Below are 16,092 nucleotides of genomic sequence, written 5' to 3'. Positions count from 1 at the left end.
ATTTATATCACCATCAGCCATAGCCTTTGCATCAGCGATAGCAGCTTCCGTTTGCCTAGCAATTTCCAAAGTTTTTGCAAGTGTCAAATTCTCCACCATATTTACTCTGCAACCTACAACTATAGCGCTGCTATATAGTGATCGGTTGACTCACGGACGAGCCCGTTGCGGTACCTCTTGGCGACAACGTTAAGTTTCGGTGTGAAAAACCGTTAGTTCCTCCGATAGCAAGCAGGTAGTTATCGAATAACTTTGTCCACGCAGCAAACGCGATCGCGTGGGCACTCCAGGAAAATGACAGGAGATAAAGCAAAGAAAGCAAAGGCATCTCTTCCGATGCACTGGTATCAGAACAAATTTCACTGCTATACGCGTCGCCACTTTGTTGTTTAGCGGATGCTGAAAAAGAATTAGCCATCAGACACAGAAGTATAGGAACAGGGAACGTCTTTACTTCAGCATTTCTGTCACTCTTCTTCATTAATTTCATCAGGTATCAAAACACAATACAGCGCCCTCTAGGGTCTCAATATAGTTTCAGAGCGCCATAATATAATATAGTAACCCAATGCGACATGGCTCAGGCAGCAAGAGCAGTCGTCTGGCAGTCGGAGGTTGCCAGTTCGATCCCCCGCCCGGGCGGTGTCAAAGCGTCCCTGAACAAGACAACCCCCCCCTGGTCGGTGCCTTGCATGGCATCCAATCGCCGTCGGTGTGTCGGTGTGTGAGTGTGTGTATGAATGGGTGAATGAGAAGCATCAATCGTACAGCGCTTTGGATAAAAAGCGCTATAAAAATGCTAACCATTTACTATTTACCGATGCAATACGGAAATAATGCAATGAATTAATGAATATGGAGACAACATCTCCATGCTGTCATCCTTGCCTGCGTGACTGCATCAAGTACTAAACCAGGGGTGCCAATAATTAGGGAACTTATATTTTTAATGAAATTAATGTTTGATTTTGGTCGGTTCCATTAAAACATGAATAACTTCCAGTATTGTTCACGTCTTCACAAGCTTGAGAGAGTTTATCTCAGTATTCATATTTTTTAAGTATTTTTAAGCACTCAGGAGTGCCATTATGCAGCCCATTGCATTTTTATGATTTTATTCATTACTTTGTCCAAGCTCTAGTGACTAAGGACACCACTGAGCATGTGTGGTGAGCAAAACTATTACAGTCTCTGGTGCCCTGTGTGGTGGAGTATTCCCCCATAGGTTTCTATTGTCTCTGTGATGTCGGGGCTGGGAGGAGAGCCAGAAGCGACTAAGGGTAAAACCCTTCTAAGCGAACACACGAACGTGTTCGCCACTAAAACCCGGGAGGTAAAGGACAGGGATACACAGATACGAAATAAGATCTTCTCCCGGAACAGGGGGAGGAACAGAAAATAACCGAAAGAAATTTCGAATCGAAACAGAAATAAAGCCCAAAACGGCTATTAGAAAATAAAACAACCCTTAGAAAAACAGGGCGAACCACCCAACCAAAACAAGTGCTTGTAGGTGCGCACTGACGGTCGCAAACCGGGGATCAAAATAAAGTACAACCTAGCGAAAATACTAGGCACGAAAATAAAACCCTTGAGGCGCAGCTCAGGAAAAAAACACAAACCAAAATACATTTACCGGGGGCAATGTCCCCCTACCACCGGCTCACACAAGCCCAAAAATAAAGAAGAAAACAGAGAACCTTTAGGAAGGCGTCAGTGTACACAACGCGAATGAAGTCCAGGTGAAAACAATGATCCCCTGCCCTCTGGTGGTCACAATAGGTTTTACCTCCCACCATGACAGTCTCTCTATATCATATAATCTAAGGCTCCAAATCAAGCTTGTGTGTAAAACTATCAATGCAGTTCCACACATTTCTGGGTGGTTTCTGCTTCTCCCCAGCGATCTTGTAGAAAACCAAAGGACCGCATACATTATGCCCAAACACAAGGTCATAAACTAATGTGGCTATAAATGAGGAATAAGGTTGAAGACAAAATCCACAGATTAATCTTCTGACGTGAGTTCAGCAAAACATCCTCTCAGAAACGGGTATGAACAGACAGATCACATCTTTCTCTCTACACTCACTGCTCTGCTCAGCCTGGCCTCAGTCCAACACCACTCCTCCTGCAGCTGTGGGGAGAGCCAGCTCAGTCCAGCACCACACCTCCTGCAGCTGTGGGGAGAGCCAGGGAGTCCCTCCCACTCTCTCTGTCACGCAGTTTCAGAGAAAACGAAACTTCACTCTGTTTGTGTGCGCAGTAAAATAACAATGCCGAGTACCTAGGCGGGTCTGCTCAGAACCAGGAAATATCTAGTGCTATTCACACACAGATTCAGGCAAACTACACCATATTCTGAACTAAATCTGTGTCACTTTGAGCAGTAAAATGGCACAGGCTGCCTGTCTTCTGGATCAGGACCAGTTCAGCTGTTCAATCTGTCTGGATCTACTGAAGGATCCGGTGACTATTCACTGTGGACACAGTTACTGTATGGGCTGTATTAAGGGCTGCTGGGATCAGGATGATCATACTGGTGTCTACAGCTGTCCCCAGTGCAGAGAGACCTTCACCCCAAGACCTGTTCTTGGCAAAAACACCATGCTGGCTGAAGTGGTGGAGAAACTGAAGAAGACAGGACTCCAAGCTGCTCCTCCTGCTCACTGTTACACTGGACCTGGAGATGTGGCATGTGATGTCTGCACTGGGAGAAAGCGCAAAGCCGTCAAGTCCTGTCTGGTGTGTCTGGCCTCTTACTGTGAAACTCATATCCAATTTCACTATGAATCTCCTGCCTTTAAGAAGCACAAACTGGTGAAAGCCACTGGAAACCTGCAGGAGAAGATCTGCTCTCATCATGACGAACCGCTGAAGATTTACTGTCGTACCGATCAGCAGTGTATCTGTTATCTGTGTACAATAGAGGATCACAGAGGCCATGATACAGTCTCTGTTTCGACAGCAAGAGCAGAGAAACAAGTAAGTACTGGAACTTACAAAAATAAAATATGCTTAGTTCTTTAGTTCTGTAAGAATATATCAGATATATACAGATATTCCATATATAACAATATTTTAACATATCTTCATTGGCATAGTACAAATTTACATATGTTATTACTATTCACTCAATTTTGTTCACACATGTTCATGAAATGCATCTTTCTGGGGTCTCTAACTTATATACTGGATATATTGGTGTTATGTATTTGTATTAAAGCACTAAAAAAAGAAGCACCGGACAGAGGATAATGTTTTCTATTACTTTACTGTCATCGTGCATTTCACAACTCCACACAAAAATGCAACACTTCCTGACTACCTTGCCTGTCGTATCACAGCAGTTACAGTTACCTATTGGCCTGGAATGGGATTTGTTTTCAGAACACAACAATTAATTATTTATGGAATAAATACAATTTCCAGTCTGTATTCTGAATGACTGAAGAGACTACATATTGATACAGGTAGTATTATGAAATATAGTTTCTTGTACTGCAAAAAGTGTTAAAACTTGTTATGTGAGATTCCAAGTCACATGAACACATTGTTTGGTTGTGGTCAGTACACAGACAGGAGGGCCTGGATGGAAATCAAGTTGTGTTTATTGTAGAATGGATTGCTTGTCACTGCTTGCTGGGCTGACTATTCAGATTTATTCTGCAATGAGAGCCCTTCTCCAGTGTTGAGCCACTGTTTGACCACTGACTCCACTCTTCTACCTCACAGACTCAGTGCATGAGAGACCCACCCCTCTCTTTCACAGGAAAGGTTTTTATACCCCAGTGTATCACTGTGTGCTGCTCTCAATCACCTCTGCTCTAGACTGTTCAAAATAGCTGTGCTTTCTCACCCTAATATTAACACTCAAAATCAGGAATAACATTTACAATACAATGCAGGTACTTTATCAACCTGACTCTTTAGACAGCGTCATAAAACTATGAGCAGTACATGGATGTGATTAAAATGTAAAACACATCTAATTCTGAGAACATATGTATTTTCCATGTGATGACACAAGTTCAGCTAATGCATTGAATGCTTTATAGATTATATTTTCTATTCAGCATTTATGCATTTATTCATTGTGCAACTTTAAGGTTGAATCTATAAAATGAGTTTGAAGTTTCAAATCCACAGTGGTAACACAAATAAAACAGGAGGTGAACTGAGCCTTGTCACTGAACTGACATGTTAGCATTGTGAGAACATCAGCCGTGTCTGAGAACATGCAGAGGTTAACATGTTCACCTTTCAGCAGCATCAATGGTGAAAAGTTTATCATGATGCTGCAGCTCATGGGAATGCAGGTGCTGTTGCTTAGCGACGCATTAAAGTGTAAACAGGGAGGATTTCTGACTCGGGTTTGACATTTAATTTCAATAACAGAAACACAGGAAAAATATCCCAATTCAGCGCTTCCATGTGATTATCGTGATGCATAAATGGATGTATGGATTAAAATGGAATGTCTGCCCATATTTAGGCTGACACTTGTAGAGAACAGAGAAAGGGGGAATATCTGATTAAACTGCACAATTCGTACTGGAAGAACATTGTTCCATATAATTTCTGTCAAAGAGGGATAGAAACAAGAAAAATATCCACGTTCAGTTTTTTCATGGGATTATCATGGTGACTAAATATGTGGGTGTCATGGTGATACTCTGTCCATAGATGCAGGAAAGGAGTAGAGAAAGAGGGAGTATCTGATACATTACATTTTTACATCAATGCCATTTGGCAGATGCTCTTATCCAGACCGACATACAACAAAGTGCAAAGTGCAAACCCATAACAGGGATGCAGTGAAAGACCCTAGAGAGGAGTACAGTTTCAACTGCTAACTGTACAAAAAAGATAAGGACTAGGGGCGATTTGATTCATGGATTATATTTATATCCACATTTTAAAAAGTATACCGCATCACTCAAATATATGATACATCCTGTAAAGGAAGCGCATGGTTGTGTACAAATGTAAAATGTAAAAATATGATTGCAGATTCTAAGTAACTGAAAGCAGAAAACAAATACTGCTGTTGTGCTGTCTTTGGCTAATGGCTAGCTGCAACAGTCTTAGTGGCTTTGTTACTGATTTATGATATAGCTTTAGGAGCCATGGTGGATGATGACAGTAGTACAGACTAGAGTCATGATATTGTGGAATGATTGATGTATGTCCATAGAAGCAGCTGGGGGCGACACAGAGTAAATTCCAGCAGAGAATCCAGGAGAGAGAGAAGGAGCTGCAGGATCTGAGACAGGCTGTGCAGTCACTCAAGGTGGGTACTGACCAGAAGAGAAGACAACAGCTGGCTGCTGGAAGAGCCATTTCAGGGCTCAGTCAGGGCTCTCCTCCAGTCAGCCAGCGAGGAACCCAGTGTTGGGCCACTTTCCAGCCCTGTGGGGCTCAATCCCACTGAGCCACACTGTGGGGAACAGGCTGTCTGGGGTCCCAGTAAGAGCTGAGTGAAAGGCCTAGTTAAAATGTACAGCCCTCCTCTCTCTGTGTCTCCTGACAGCGCTCTGCACAGGCAGCAGTGAAGGACAGTGAGAGGATCTTTACTGAGATGATCCGCTCCATTGAGAGAAGGTGCTCTGAGGTGAAAGAGCTGATCAGAGATCAGGAGAAGGCTGAAGTGAGTCGGGCTGAAGGACTCCTGGAGCGACTGGAGCAGGAGATTGCTGAGCTGAGGAGGAGAGACGCTGAGCTGGAGCAACTTTCACACACAGAGGATCAGATCCATTTCCTCCAGGTAACATCACTGGCTCTCTGACAGAGCGGTCTGATGGAGCTGCTCCTGATTCCTCATCTGACTGGAATTTCTGACCCACACTGTGGACATGATCACTTTCTGTTGTCCTCTTTTCTTGTAGTTAGTCCTGTCCAGACATACATTCAGTGACCATCTCTCTCTCTCTCTCTCTCTCTCTCTCTCTCTCTCTCTCTCTCTCTCTCTCTCTCTCTCTCTCTCTCTCTCTCTCTCTCTCTCTCTCTCTCTCTCTCATTAGAGCTATAAGTCTCTCTGTGTCCCTCCTGGACCTGGAGACTTACCCAGCATCACTGTCAGTCCACACGTCTCTTTTGAGGCTGTGTGGAAATGTGTCTCTGAGCTGAAAGAGCGACTGGAGGACGTCTGCAAGGGGGAAATGTCTCAGATCTCCAGGGCAGGCAGAGCAGTGCGCTGCTTTACTGAAGGGGAGACCTGTCCCCTCTGCATGGAGCCCTTTCAGAAGAAGCAGAGGCTGATGTGTACTCATGCCATCTGTGCAGCCTGTCTGGAGATATCTGTAGAAAGACTGGATCTCCAGTGTCCAGTGTGTCAACAAGCACTCAGAGTGCTGGGAGACCAGCCAGAAGGACAGATGACACATTCAATAAACAATTTACATTATATATTGATTAAATACAATATTCCTGATGGAATACAGACAGTAAGTAATACTTCTTCATATTTCATTACTATTGGAGTCGTGTTTGTGACTGGAGAAAAAATGATAATGTTCTGCAGTATGATGAATGTAATAAAATAGTCATATAAATATATTACTGTAAGTAGCCTATTCATGATATTAGGACTCTTCCCCCTCACACTAGTACAATGGCAGATCTGTTCATCACATGACAACAAAGTAAAAACAAGACAAAATATTACATTAAAATAACCTAAATTAAACTACAATACACAGGGCTCCATGTGCTCAGGGATATGCAGGGACAGATGACTTGGGAACATTACAGATTTGGAATGACATATTTAAGGATTACATACAATAACCCCAGAGGAATTCAAACAGTAATAAATGAGCATTTATTCAGGGCTTCATATTTCAATAGGCATTGGGTAAAAATGTATTTTGGAGCAGTGTCATGCATCAAGTTCACTGCCAATCTTTTTCTTCATGAAGAAAAATCACATTTGATCACATTCCATAATCACAGTAATATTGTGCAGTGCGCTAAGATGCCATTTTCTTTCTGTTATTTTCACCTCATACTATATATTTTCCAGGTATATGTCCATTAACTACTCATAGTATTAGTGCTATAGAGGGTAGTGCTGAAGAGCCCCATAATTATATCTTCATAATCTTTGATTAAAGGAGGTACCAACCCATGCAGCCACATACTGTAACTGGATTTTCTGGACTTTTCCATCACAGATGGTGGAAAGTTCATTACAGACAGGCAACCAAAAGAGCTAGATTTTATCTAGCATATGAAACTGAATTTACATGAATCCATAATAACAGAGATAGTCATAATAATGTCATATTTAGTGTCATCATCTATACTGTAAAGCATTCCAGTGTAGTTTTCAGCCCCTGTGTCGTAGTCTTCAACGTCTGAAACCCTTCACTCGACCTCACCCATTCTTTGTATAAGTGTGTCCATTTTATTGGAGATTTCAGAGATTGGAGCAGATCTAGTCTGTATTTTTGAGTCCAACAGTTTTTGAAAAGATATGTACTGTATGTATGTATGTATGTTATAGCTATGATTAGCACTTTATTGTATGTAATGACTATAATGTAATGTAATATGTACTGTAATGATCCATACACATGTTACATAAGATCTACTTCCATACAGTTCCCCTTTTCCCTGTGTATGTAACATGGTTAGCTCAGCTAGTTCGCTAGTAAGCACGGATGGTGCAGTGAATGCGAAGGCTGGTAGCAAATTACAGCGACAACACTCCCCGATGACGTAACCCTCAAATTCAAAAGAACGTTGTTGCCCTTGGCTAGAGGCGAGTTCGTCTTTAGCTGACTGGTAACGCGTTCGTTCAACAAATAATTTGGACAAGTGAGAGGCCGGGCTTCAAATCCCACCTCGGACTCAGGCAATTTCTCACCTGTTACATGTGTTATATTGTGTGTGCAGGAGGCCCATCCCAACCCAGGGAAGCCCTTCACTGGACTCCAAACAAAGTGCTACTTACCAGACAGCCGAGACAGCCCAGTGGGCCGGGAGGTGCTGAAGCTGCTGCAAAGAGCCTTTGAGCAGAAGCTGATTTTTACTGTGGCTGCAACCCATAGAGCTGTAGACAGAGTCGTCTGCACTGACATCCCCCATGCAAACTGGTACAGTCTATTAGTGTTATTCACAAAGTTCTGTAACTGCAGGATTTGGTTTATTTTTCAGATTATTTGTTTAAATATGGATTATTGTATCTTTGATAATCTCTCAGTTACCAGCAGGATCAGTGTGGCTGTAGAACCTGTGGGTTTCTCCATGTCTCCTGTGTTGAGCTCAGTCCTTCTGCTCCTTGATCAGTGTGTGTTTCTGTCTTACACAGGAATGAGTGCATACAGCCTGGATTCCTGCAGAGAGTGAAGGCAGTGCTCAGAGCCAAAGGCATTGAGTGATGAACAGAGACATCCACTCATTCAATACCATCCCTTTTTACACACACACACACGCAAACACACATACACACACATACACTCATACTTTTTAAGATTTATACTATAAGACGTTGTTGTTTGGGGAGAGTAAACTTCGGGGGACAGCAGGCAGAACCCACCCCTGCCACCTCAAGCTTTCTTCTTCTGCTCTGAGGGTCACCTGGGAAGCACCGGAGGTTCCCCCCTCCCAGATCCATCACCAGGAGAGGCCCACAAACAGAGACTCATGGATCACTGGGCCAGTGTCAGTCATCCTGCTGATCAACACAGATTTCCACAATCTTCTCATGTCCAACAGCAGAAATGTACACACCCTGACATACTTGTGTTGTGTAGCTCCCTAACAGAGCACACATAGACTCAGTGAGCACTTTATTAGGCAGACCTGTACACCAGATTCTTAAAGCAAATATTTAATCAGCCAATTATTTGGCAGCAACTAAATGGATGGTTAAGATGTTCAGCTGTTTTGTCAGAATGGGGAGGAAATGTGATCTATGTGACTTTGACAGTCTAAAAAATGTTAATGATTGCTTTCCACCCCCGCCCCTGAATTACACATTTAATGTAATTAGCAGACACTGTTATCCAGCATGGATTAATCCCTATTCACACAGGATAAGTTTAACCCCAGGAGGTCCTGTAATGTCATTTTTACTCGTTACACTCTGCTGTTCATTTTGTCCTGCAGAGTTGATGTGCTGTTAGACTGAACCAGCCTCCCCTGGGCCTGGTGGAAACTCAGTCAGGCCTGTTTCTTACGGGAGCACAAACTCCAGCCCTGCTCTCTCACTGCCAGCCTCTATCCTTAGCTGGGTCTGTGTGCAGGTTTGGGCTACAGCTGTGACTGTTAGACCACAGAGCTTTTCTGTTTTTGTGTACCTTTCAGTTTTTTGGGTGTATTTTAGTTTGTTGCGTTTTAGTTGTTTTTCTGGGCTGGGGGCTCCAGGTCCACCTTCCCATTGTGGGGGGGCTGACTCCCCCTTGCTTTGTTTTTTTGGAGTCGGCTTGTAAATATGTACTCCTTACTGTGTGCTAATACATTGTATATTCATTGTATATCAGTTTTCTGTGATTCTGAATTCCCATTCATTTCTCAAGGAGATTCCATGCTACACGCGCAATCTTTCTCATGCATTTGTCAGATTTTACTCTTCTGAGAGCTTTTATTTTCTTTCTCAACTTTCCACACTTAACAACCGCCGACATGTTCCTGACCAGGAGAATTAGTAGCACAATTCAAGTGAACAAACAGCATTCATGGAGATGTGTATTAATAGGGGATTAGTACGATCTAAGGACCCACAAGCTTCACTGTGAGGCACAGTAAACAGTGGGTAATTTGGCCTGGAAGTTTTTCTCTCTTTCAGAATTGATGGTCCTGGAGACCAGGAGTAGAAGTGTGGGGGAGCCAGGGGGAGATAAGCCACCTCCCATAAGAGACCTGAAGCCCCCCTGGTCTGGGATCTCTTTCTACACCCCCCTCCCCACCCTCCCATCAACCATCACAGTCACATTGAACCCAGGGCTGAAGGAACCACAAGGACAACATACATTCACTTTCAGCTTTTTAAGCATAGCGTTAGTTCAGGCAGGCCACGGTAGTCCGCCCAGTTCTCAGCATCAGCTGACACCCAGCTGATTCACCAACACCAAACACATTGCTCTCTGAATGAAGGAGGTTCTTGAGCAGTCCCCCTGCTGAGATGTCTGTAGAACAGCCCCCACCTCCCCAGCTCCGCCTTTTCTTTTGTCTTTGATTGTGATACATGTTTTTATTTTTCTGTTACATCTTTTCACTAAAGTAAACAAGTTATGGTTGTTTAAACCTTTTCGTCCGAATGAGTATTTGTATTTCTAATTGCATTATGTGTACGTATTATCATGTAGGTATTTTACGTGTTTTGCATACACATCTACATGTATTTCATATCTAATTTGCTGTCATGTTATTGCTGTAAAAATGTTATGTCTACTGCTGGCCTGTTGCTGTTTGATAAACTCATACTACCAGTATGTCGAGACGTGGCCCCCTGAACTAAGCCATTCAGCCAAAGATCATTGTTAAATAGCCCATTGTGGTCCTGACATTTCAGTTCATGACACAAATCAGCTTTTCACATCCATCTTCTATTTGTGTATCTGATTCATAAAGGGGCGGCACGGATGGTGCAGTGGGTAGCACTGCCGCCTCACAGCAAGGAGGTCCTGGGTTCGAATCCCCGTCGGCCGGGGCCTCTCTGTGTGGAGTTTGCATGTTCTCCCCGTGTCTGCGTGGGTTTCCTCCGGGTACTCCGGTTTCCTCCCACAGTCCAAAGACATGCAGGTTAGGCTGATTGGAGAGTCTAAATTGCCCATAGGTATGAGTGTGTGAGTGAATGGTGTGTGTGCCCTGTGATGGACTGGCGACCTGTCCAGGGTGTATTCCTGCCTTTCGCCCAATGTATGCTGGGATAGGCTCCAGCCCCCCTGCGACCCTGTTCAGGATAAGCGGGTTCAGATAATGGATGGATGGATGGGATGGATTCATAAAGGAATGAATTAGCTGCACGGTATAAAGTATACATATGTTCATGGAATATGTGCCCATTAAATGATCAGATGAATTAAAAGGTTAGAAAGTAGTAGGGATTCAGATTTGTCTGTTTGGCTCAATGTTAAAGTACATGGATGGAATCAGACTGCTCTATGTCTGCATGGTCCTAATGTACTGAACCAGCTGGACAATAATGGTTTTGGCAGTATAAGTTGGTGTAAACTGGTGTTGGCTCTTCATGTTTTATATGATACTGTCCTGTTTCCAAATTGAAATAAAAATTAATCCAGATTCCCAGGAAGTGGCTTCAGTACATGTGTGTGATGTGATATAATTGGTTGTTTTAAGTAACAAAATGTTAAAATGAATACAAAGAAAGATATTGTTGTTTTGCAGTCTATCTCTAGATAATAGCAAACTGCAACTGTCTGAAGTCTTTACTCTGGCAGACAAGTTACAAAGCCTTGAAGCATGCATACAGCACACACTTTGTTAACTCCTAATTCCATGTACTTTGAGCTGTAACCAACGATAAATGGAGTTTGAGCATGTTTGGCACATTGTGATGACCCTGCTCAATGGTCAAGGTAAAATGGCAGCCGCACACCGTTAATTAAAGGAAGAAAAAAAGGCCACATTTATTACAGACGCAATACATTTCGGAAAGAATAATTAGATGTGACTGTACAATGTTGTGTAGGGCAAAAGAACGCAAAAGCAACAACAAAAATCAGGTGTCGGAGGGAAGATAGAAAAAAAGTGAAACAGCTGATTTTAATGGCTTTACAGCCAGCAGGTGTTTCATTGGATTTCATTAGAATGAGGCATTGCTCTGTAGTCCATCAGATAAGTTCTCAGTATTGGTTTCCACGGCTCTCCTTGGATCATCGAGGTTTGTAGTCTTTTAGAACCCTGTTAAATCTCTTGACTTCTACTTTGGCTCTTGGGTAATAGAGTGAAGACTTCAGGTGTAAGATTCCCCTCTGTTTGAGAAAGGCTGAAAGCATAGCAGACGCAAACTGAGGTCCGTTATCACTGACCAGTTCCTTCGGATTACCTTCTTGAGAGAAAACATTAGCCGGGAACTGAATGACAATATCAGTGCCCACCCGAGGAACAAAGGCTACTTCCGGCCATTTGCTATAGTAATCCACCAACGTAATGGCAACGTTATGGCAACAGTATAGCAAACCAACAGTCAGGAGATGCTATCTCAAATGGGCCAACAATGTCCATTGAAACCTTCTCCCAGGCAGCAGCTGGTAGAGGCACAGGTTGCAGCAGAGCATCATGGGTAACAGTCGACTTATCAATCAGTCGTCTACAAATCGCACACTTCTGAATAAATGTCTCTGTCTGAAAGTCCATTCCGGGCCACCAATACAGTTCTCTGAGGCGTTGTTTAGTGCGAACAACGCTTTGGTGGGTTTCATGAGCAATGTCAAAGAGTCTCTTCTGCAATGACACAAGCAGGAGCAACCGGTGAGTACCTCTAACAATACAGTCATCCAGGACTGCAAGCTCATCACCAACCAGGAAGTATGGTCGCAAGGCCGGATCAAGTGCTTTCTTTTGTGAGGGCCAGCTCTGTATCTGTGCACGGAGCAGTGTGGGGGCCAGTCTCTCTGTATCTGTGCACGGAGCAGTGTGTGGGGCAGCCTCTCTGTATCTGTGCACAGAGCAGTGTGTGGGGGCCAGCCTCTCTGTATCTGTGCACGGAGCAGTGTGAGGGGCAGCCTCTCTGTATCTGTGCACGGAGCAGTGTGAGGGGGCAGCCTCTCTGTATCTGTGCACGGAGCAGTGTGGGAGCAGCCTCTCTGTATCTGTGCACGGAGCAGTGTGAGGGGCAGCCTCTCTGTATCTGTGCACGGAGCAGTGTGAGCACCAGGCAGGCATGGCATGCAGACTGGAATCATTCTCACAATCAGCTCTCAGGTCAGGTAGAACGGTTGCAACAGATTCCACATTTTTCGGCGGATGCAGCTTCCGTCTCCAGAAGCGGAAGTCTAGACAGACAGTCAGCCACGTGACTCAAAGATCCAGCTCTGTACTCAACGCCATTGTCAAATTCCATCAGATGAGCAGACCATCTGGCTAGGCGAAGGCCAGCACGGTCGTTCCCTTTTGTAGTCAGGAGCGTTGTCAGTGCGTGATGATCAGTGCGTAACAGAAATGAGCATCCCCAGAGCCATGTGCGCCATTTCCCAGCAAACCAGATGCCGGCTAGTGCTTCCTTCTCGACAACAGAGTACTTCCTCTCAACCTCCGATAAACTGCAAGAAACAAAAGCAACAGTCTGTTCCTCGCCAGTGTTGTCTAGTTGAGACGAAACAGCTCCTAGCCCGTAGGCCGAAGCATCTGGAGAGACTATGGTGGGCTTCTGGGGGTCAAACAGTGCCAAAGCTGGGCTATTCACAACCAGCATCTTGACTTGGTCAAAGCTTGCTCCTGCTGCACTGCTCCATTGGAATGACCTGCTCTTTTGCAGCAGGACTCTCATGGGCTCCATAAGAGTGGCATAGTTGGGCACAAACTTGCTGTACCACGCACCAAGTCCAAGAAATGAACGCAGGGGTTGCAGGATCATTCGGCGCATTCAGAATCGCCGTCAGATGTGAGTCATCAGGCTGGAGACCTCCAGGACCGATCTTACAACCAAGGAAACTCCGGGTGGTTTGACGGAGGCTGCATTTGCCCATGTCGAGTTTCAGCCCGGCACCGTTCATCTTCTGCAGCAGCGGACGGAGGTTGGCATCGCGTGCAGTTTCTGAGGATCCGTAGATCCTAATCCGGTTGACCTAGCTTACTTGAGCTAAAGTATTCACTGCATACTCTCTCAGGCAGTACAGAAACATCAGACCCCGTATCAATGAGTAGCTGAACAGAACATGTCTGTGTGGTAGGTGTAGTAATACTAGCAGTACACATTAGCTTAGCTACATCAGTAGAACAAGTATGTACTGTTAAGTCAGTAACTTCAGGCACAGTGACATTAACAGACTTTGATGAGGATTTGCACACTCTACTAAAATGGCCCGTTTTCCGACATGTTTACCATTTGCAGTCTTTGGCAGGGCAGGTTTTATCATTGGCTAGACGGTTGACTGAAGCACAATGATAGCAGATGTGAGTCGCATTTCCTGGCTTTTTATGGCTTCATTTCGTTTTGAATTTTGGTTTGCTCACCTGTTTTTTTTTTCACATGAATGGCACCAACATGATTTATATCACCATCAGCCATAGCCTTTGCATCAGCGATAGCAGCTTCCGTTTGCCTAGCAATTTCCAAAGTTTTTGCAAGTGTCAAATTCTCCACCATATTTACTCTGCAACCTACAACTATAGCGCTGCTATATAGTGATCGGTTGACTCACGGACGAGCCCGTTGCGGTACCTCTTGGCGACAACGTTAAGTTTCGGTGTGAAAAACCGTTAGTTCCTCCGATAGCAAGCAGGTAGTTATCGAATAACTTTGTCCACGCAGCAAACGCGATCGCGTGGGCACTCCAGGAAAATGACAGGAGATAAAGCAAAGAAAGCAAAGGCATCTCTTCCGATGCACTGGTATCAGAACAAATTTCACTGCTATACGCGTCGCCACTTTGTTGTTTAGCGGATGCTGAAAAAGAATTAGCCATCAGACACAGAAGTATAGGAACAGGGAACGTCTTTACTTCAGCATTTCTGTCACTCTTCTTCATTAATTTCATCAGGTATCAAAACACAATACAGCGCCCTCTAGGGTCTCAATATAGTTTCAGAGCGCCATAATATAATATAGTAACCCAATGCGACATGGCTCAGGCAGCAAGAGCAGTCGTCTGGCAGTCGGAGGTTGCCAGTTCGATCCCCCGCCCGGGCGGTGTCAAAGCGTCCCTGAACAAGACAACCCCCCCCTGGTCGGTGCCTTGCATGGCATCCAATCGCCGTCGGTGTGTCGGTGTGTGAGTGTGTGTATGAATGGGTGAATGAGAAGCATCAATCGTACAGCGCTTTGGATAAAAAGCGCTATAAAAATGCTAACCATTTACTATTTACCGATGCAATACGGAAATAATGCAATGAATTAATGAATATGGAGACAACATCTCCATGCTGTCATCCTTGCCTGCGTGACTGCATCAAGTACTAAACCAGGGGTGCCAATAATTAGGGAACTTATATTTTTAATGAAATTAATGTTTGATTTTGGTCGGTTCCATTAAAACATGAATAACTTCCAGTATTGTTCACGTCTTCACAAGCTTGAGAGAGTTTATCTCAGTATTCATATTTTTTAAGTATTTTTAAGCACTCAGGAGTGCCATTATGCAGCCCATTGCATTTTTATGATTTTATTCATTACTTTGTCCAAGCTCTAGTGACTAAGGACACCACTGAGCATGTGTGGTGAGCAAAACTATTACAGTCTCTGGTGCCCTGTGTGGTGGAGTATTCCCCCATAGGTTTCTATTGTCTCTGTGATGTCGGGGCTGGGAGGAGAGCCAGAAGCGACTAAGGGTAAAACCCTTCTAAGCGAACACACGAACGTGTTCGCCACTAAATCCCGGGAGGTAAAGGACAGGGATACACAGATACGAAATAAGATCTTCTCCCGGAACAGGGGGAGGAACAGAAAATAACCGAAAGAAATTTCGAATCGAAACAGAAATAAAGCCCAAAACGGCTATTAGAAAATAAAACAACCCTTAGAAAAACAGGGCGAACCACCCAACCAAAACAAGTGCTTGTAGGTGCGCACTGACGGTCGCAAACCGGGGATCAAAATAAAGTACAACCTAGCGAAAATACTAGGCACGAAAATAAAACCCTTGAGGCGCAGCTCAGGAAAAAAACACAAACCAAAATACATTTACCGGGGGCAATGTCCCCCTACCACCGGCTCACACAAGCCCAAAAATAAAGAAGAAAACAGAGAACCTTTAGGAAGGCGTCAGTGTACACAACGCGAATGAAGTCCAGGTGAAAACAATGATCCCCTGCCCTCTGGTGGTCACAATAGGTTTTACCTCCCACCATGACAGTCTCTCTATATCATATAATCTAAGGCTCCAAATCAAGCTTGTGTGTAAAACTATCAATGCAGTTCCACACATTTCTGGGTGGTTTCTGCTTCTCCCCAGCGATCTTGTA

General features: G+C 44.2%; 1 protein-coding gene across 1 annotated transcript in view; it reads left to right on the top strand.

Annotated features, from left to right (window-relative positions):
• The first annotated feature begins 2,295 nt into the window (after positions 1 to 2,295).
• The window catches only part of LOC133125926 (E3 ubiquitin/ISG15 ligase TRIM25-like), a 45,369-nt gene continuing 31,572 nt past the window's right edge, over positions 2,296 to 16,092 (top strand). Inside the window, exons 1-2 of the mRNA XM_061237681.1 lie at positions 2,296 to 2,985; positions 5,198 to 5,293. Coding sequence (XP_061093665.1) covers positions 2,395 to 2,985; positions 5,198 to 5,293 — 687 coding nt within the window. The 5' untranslated portion in view covers positions 2,296 to 2,394. The remainder of the gene's footprint in view (positions 2,986 to 5,197; positions 5,294 to 16,092) is intronic.

This window comes from Conger conger, chromosome 4, assembly GCF_963514075.1.
Source record: "Conger conger chromosome 4, fConCon1.1, whole genome shotgun sequence".
In the NCBI taxonomy this organism is placed as follows: Eukaryota; Metazoa; Chordata; class Actinopteri; order Anguilliformes; family Congridae; genus Conger; species Conger conger.
Note: the sequence above shows the minus strand (reverse complement) of the source record. Positions and strands in the feature narration are given on the sequence as shown.